We start from the raw sequence: 6,000 nt of genomic DNA, 5'->3' as shown, positions 1-6,000 counted from the left end.
GCTTGAATTAAATGTTTGTTTTTGTCCACTTCTTCGCAGGATCAGATTCTGTCTGTGATCAAGCAGGAGCAAGAGTGTGAAACCCAGACCGGACTCCTGAAAAGTCCCCGCCGTGACGTCCGTCCACGGCTTCACACAACACCGGGAATGATCCGTCTCCGAAAGAAAACTATTTCTCTCGTCCGTTCCATTCTGCCGGACAAGCGGTCGGCCCGACGCCAAGGGCCTGCGAGGGATTCCAAGCAGCAGTTTGACGGAGGTGTGGTCTGCTCAAACATGAACAATAGGCACCTTATTTACTCACATAATAGTAACATGCAAAACCTCCTTGTAGAAAACATAAAATTCATCTTTATATCCTCAATTTACAAGCTATGACCGCGCGGACAGAACGAGGCGAGAGGAAAAAAACAACAGAGGAAGAAGAAGAGGAAGAAGAAGAGGAGGAAAGAAACGCGGGCTCTGAAAGCAGGTCTGCGCAGTCAAAGGCCGAAGTGTTGGGACAAATCTTACCGCAACTGACTCGCCCGCGTTTTGTGTGGAACAAAAATGTTTTAATATGAGAAAACGAGAGCAGGGTTTGTCTCAGTACTTGTGCTTTTGACTGCAGAGGGTCAGATTTCTAGTTTTGGATGAGTCGGGGGGGGGACAGAGGGAGGCGGAGCGGGGGAGGGAGGGTCATGAGAAGCAGCAGTAGCAACGATATTAGCAGCAACAGCAACAGCAATAGCAGCAGCGATGTAGTAACACACACACACACACACACACGCACGCACTGTAGATCCAGGTGGACACTGACCAGAAACACACAACTGGGACATGTGCAGTACATTCAAACACACTGAGGCTAACTGAATCAGACTTTCAGGCGCATTAATGACGCATTAGGCAACTTCACACCGGCTGTGACGAGTGCCAGCAGAGTACAACTGAATGTTTCAGCAGGTGTGAAGGTTCCTAAAGGTCAGGGCTAAAATGTACCCGTGTGCTAACAGATCAACTTCAGAATGCCACTACCGATTAAAATAGAAGTCTGGTGTTATTCTATATTCTTCTTAGTGCCATCAAATCCTAAAAAAGACTCAAACCAACAATGACTGATCCTACTAACAAGTATTGTGTGTATCAAAGCCTGATGTATACATAGAGGTCCATATTTGTCCACAAACTATTAAACCACATCAATGAGCCACATTGTAGCTCTGGCTGTTCCTTCACTAATGAACACTCATACCACCGTACACCGCTCTACTGCTGCCACAAAGGCCCAGTAGAGCACCACATGTGGAATAATATAACAAACGCACCATTTCCTCCTGTTTGAGTAGCGTTTGATAAAAACTATACTGATCAGCTGTTTTATAAAATTATTTTTTGAAATAAATAAATTTAGTTGAAAAACAAAATATAACTCGAGGTCCACTTACTAACTTTTCTGGGAGCTTTTCACCACCTGTCGAGGTCTTCCTTAGCAGATTAAAGTATTTTAATTAGCGTTTTATGATGTGTGAGGAGGGGACTTTGGTCACATGATAACAGGTGGTAGAGTCTACGGGGGATAAAGATCGCCCCAGCCCCCAGCCCCCAGCCCCCGGCCACAAAGCTTCAGAAAGAAAAAAAACAAGCAAGTGGACGATGAGTCAAGGATTCTTTTGTGACATTGAGACCAAGAAACACACTGCAGGTTTTTTTGTGGGATTTGTTGACACTTAGAAACACATGAACACCAGCCTTATCTTCTAACCTCATTGAAGAGAAAGATCATTTAAGATTTAGTACTTCACATTTTATTTTCCCTTCCGTGAGCTGACTCGACACCATATTTGTTTTAATGTTATAATGAGTTTTCCTGGTGTTGTGGACTGTGCACCACGACAATAACCATCATGCACCTCTGGCTTGGACGAAAGCTTAATTAATGATGTGATAATATCGGCGGTGCCAAATATCAAATATGTCCTTGAATCTCTAAACTCAGACAAAGCATTCGATTAATCTCTCTCTCACACACACACACACACACACACACACACACACACACACACACACACACACACACACACACACACACACACACACACACACACACACACACTGCCAGACAAGGGCTCCACTTTAAAGGGCTTGGCGGACTCTGCATCATTTGAACGCAACTTTTTCTGCACGTGGATGGGAGGGGGGATGACGAAGTGTTTAGCAGAGACACTGTTAACAAGCTTGGGATGGAGTGGGAGGAGGGGGAGAGGTGTGTGTGTGGGGGGGGGGGGGGGGGGGGGGGGGCACTGGTGTCGAATGCTTACAAGGGGAGACAGAGAAAAGCGCAAGAGCAGAGCAGAAGGCAACGATGAGCAGAGAAAAAAGGCTCAATTTTCAAAAAGGATTTTCCTTCTTTTACAAAAAGAGGACCCGTCCCGTAGCCCTTTGACTTCCACCACAGATTGTTCCTCAGGACCTGATCGCTGTGCTGGCGGATGCAGACAGGAATCTTCCCTTTGTGTTGTCCTGGGTGGTTTTATTTGTATTTTTTATGTGTGTGTGTGTGAGAGAAACGTGAAGACGGAGAGCCGAGCCTTCTTTTTTTTGTTTTGTGTTTCGTTGTCATGGCGGCAGGGGGTTGGTGTTCAGTGTGGCTGTTGGCAGAATGAACTGTGCATGTCGAGATGAGCGGTGAGAGGAGAGAAGTTATGGGGGGGGGGACGGGACGAGGACGCAGGAAACGGGAAAGAGGAAGTGTCAAGGTGCTCAGAGGTCGGGGGACAGAGTTGAAGAAGTGAAGGATCTGCTGTGACCGCGCTGCTGGATGGACACTTAAGATATGTTTTTTAAATTATTATTGTTATTGAGTTATGTTATTCTTGGTTAACTTGATTTGTTAGCACGGAGCGTGTCGGATCTCTCCAAGCAGTTCTTTGTAAGAGCTTAGGAACTACTCTGGTTTGGGAAAACACATCTCCAAATCTTGTAACAAACCACCAGAGGAAGTAGAAATGTCCCGTCCACCCAGCGGCTGGTCACCGGGCAGTTCTTCCTCGGACGTGAGCAGTACAAGGTTGTTCTCTTACTAAGTCTCACTGAGCCTGTGGTGCAAGCAGACAGAGTTGTAGGCTGGGTACGAGTATTTCTTGCCGTTTTCAAAAAACAGAAGGACATAAGCTTATAATACTTGTTGTTGTTGGGTTTTTTTGTTGTTTTTTGCTCCCAACTGTTTAAATGACTTTGGAGGCAAAGTTCAGTCAGTCCTTCATGAAAAGGACGAAAAAAAAAGAAACTGAAACAAAAGGACACATCATTATCATCACATAGCATAATTCCCTCTTCTCTTTTACAACAAAAAGATAGTGCAACTTTTAGGTAACTTTTCTTTTTTGTGTGTGTTTTGAATGTTAGAAGGAGTCCCCCCCCCCCCCCCGCACACTTTGCTTTGCTTCCTCGTGAACCTTGGCACTAAGATTTGGGTTTGTGAGTCTCTTGTTTTGTCGTTTTCTCTGTAAGTCCTTGATTCTCAGTTCTCGCTTTGTGCACAGATCCCGGTCCGAAAAAAAAAAAAAGAAATAAGAAATAAACACCATCCTTAGTTCCACGGGGACAGAGCCGTCGCTCGAGGAACCGGGAAAAAAGCACAAATTGTTTCAATCTGTGCTAGCAGTTTCTTTCTAAAAGAAACTCTCCATGCAGTGCATACATCCTGCCCCAGCAGTGCCAGCTGTTCAGATGACTTACATTGGAAAAAACACTGAAAGGAAATCAACTCTTGGTTCCTTTTTCCTTGTTTTGTTGTAGCTATGGTTGATATTTAGTTGTGCATGGGAGTGTGGAGAGTGGACATGAGAGAGACGGAGAGAGAAAGAGAGAGCGCGATAGAGAGACCACTGCTTACAGGTGATCAGAGGTGAAGAGGAGAGGCAGCTTTCAGTCTGGGGTGGGCGGCCCCCACCTGCCCCCGACCCTTCTCTTCACACCAGGTCCTCCGGTTGGCCGTCCTTGGCCTTGGCAGGTACTATTGTGCTTTCTGATTGGCTCTGCTGCTGGATCGTCCTGCTCCCCGGCCCCCCCACCCTCTGGTTATTGCTGTGCTGGTGTAGAAAGAACGCCGAGCCGGGGTAGTGGCCCATCACCTCGCTGTACGCCGGCGGGGGGCCCTCCATGCGCCCGTGGCTGCTGGAGTTGGCCGCACTGATGCCCGAGTTACTGCTCGGCGGCCTCGGGCCGCCTCCTCCCATTCCACCCCCACCTCCCCCCACCCCTGCCAGGCCGCCGCCGCCTCCCCCCATGTCGATCAAGTCACTGTCGTAGATGGTCCGGTTGGGCGGCGCCCTCACCGACTCGCGGTTGAGCTCCATCTGCTGCTCGGGGTCGCGGAGCTGCAGGGTGCAGGGCCCCTGATAGGGCGGCGGCTCCTCGCCGTCCGACAGCGAGATGGTGGGCGGCAGGTCGATCTGGTGCTGCAGGTAGGGGTAGGTGGGCTGGAAGCGACTGAAGCGGTCGCGCTGCATGAAGGAGGGAGCAGTGAAGCGATCCCTGGCCTGGGGAGCGTACAACACCTGAGAGGACAGAGAAGGTGGCAGAGTGAGGACGGGAGGAGGAGATTATATCTTTCTCATATAGACCACAATATGGCTAATGTGTTCATATAAAACAAACTCGTGTTCAATGCAGTGAATAGTGTTACATTATAATATAGTACAAAACAAAAACTCTTTAAATGTGTAAAACCCAAAAATCAACAACTAGAATTCTGTAAAATGAAAAAATATATCAGATCAGGACGAATACATAAGAATACATAGAAATGCTCAAACATTATTATTCATCTGGCATGGTAAACAGTATCCTGCTGTGTGTATGTGTGTATATATATATATACATATATATACATACATACATGTTTGTATATACAGTATATACACACATGTATATGTATATACATATGTATACATTATATATATATATTCTATATTTATAAGTATAACTGAACTCAATTCATTATTCAATGTAAACACTTGATTCCAATGAAGGATGATCCTGTGGCAGCAACAGCACTCACCGATGTATCCCCAATCCATTATTAAAGACGTAACCGTGTAATTACAGTGAGAGGGAGAAAAGATCCAAATTGCCTTCTACGACCACACAACATCCAACATGTTGGTTCATCCTCCAGCCTTTGTCAGAGATCTTCACCTCAATTAGCTCCACAGACTGTAACTGTGCAGGATCCATTTCCTCATTTCTGTCCAATTCAACACATCGCTACTGTTGTGCAAGTCATTATCAGAGGCAACCCATTTCAATTAGTGACTGTGGCTCTAATAGTCAACCCCCACTGACAAGGCAGCATGGATGAAGAGAACAGACTGGTGGAAATAAAACCCTGGGGGGGGAGAGGAGGATAGAGGATCAGGGCAATTGAAATGGAGAGACAGAGAGAGAAAGTGGAACTGAAAGGATTAAAAAGAAAGGCTACTGAGATAAGGAGGGAGAAAGAGAGAGAGAGAGCAGAAAGGAGAGAAGAAGAAAGAGCTGTGGACGATAAAGAGGGAGAAAGAGAGCTGGAAAGATAAAGACAGAAAGAAAAAGTATGAAGCCAGACAGATAGACAGGCAGACAGACAGAGGGAGGGAGAGAGGGAGGGAGGGAGGAAGGTGTATCGCTGATAGAGGGAGCAGAGCGCAGCGGAGCAGGGCAGATCTCAGACGGCTGTCTAGACAGTGTCAGGGGAGGTGTTGCTGATTAATGACGCACCAAAAACCATCCACCCCCCCAGCCAGCCAGCCAGCCCCACACACACACACACACACACACACACACACACACACACACACACACACACACACACACACACACCCCTCTTCCCTGCATCTATCAGCCACCCACACTCATTGCTGCGTGTCCCTCTGTGTTTGTCTCTCCGTGGCCTTTTTCCTTTTCTCTGGGCGCTTTAACGGTGACACCGCTTCTGCCTCCCTTCACCTGCTTCCCTGTTCTCTCTTCCTCTCCTTT

At 47.0% G+C, this 6,000-nt stretch overlaps 1 protein-coding gene across 1 annotated transcript in view; it reads right to left on the bottom strand.

Moving 5' to 3' along the window:
- Positions 1-3,953: 3,953 nt before the first annotated feature.
- The window catches only part of LOC306700253 (protein TMEPAI-like), a gene marked incomplete at its 3' end in the record, with an annotated part of 35,653 nt that continues 33,606 nt past the window's right edge, over positions 3,954-6,000 (bottom strand). Inside the window, exon 4 of the mRNA XM_079165216.1 lies at positions 3,954-4,541. Coding sequence (XP_079021342.1) covers positions 3,954-4,541 — 588 coding nt within the window. The remainder of the gene's footprint in view (positions 4,542-6,000) is intronic.

Source organism: Pholis gunnellus, assembly GCF_910591455.1.
Source record: "Pholis gunnellus genome assembly, chromosome: 8".
NCBI classification, from domain to species: domain Eukaryota; kingdom Metazoa; phylum Chordata; class Actinopteri; order Perciformes; family Pholidae; genus Pholis; species Pholis gunnellus.
This window is presented reverse-complemented; position numbering and strand designations above follow the sequence as displayed.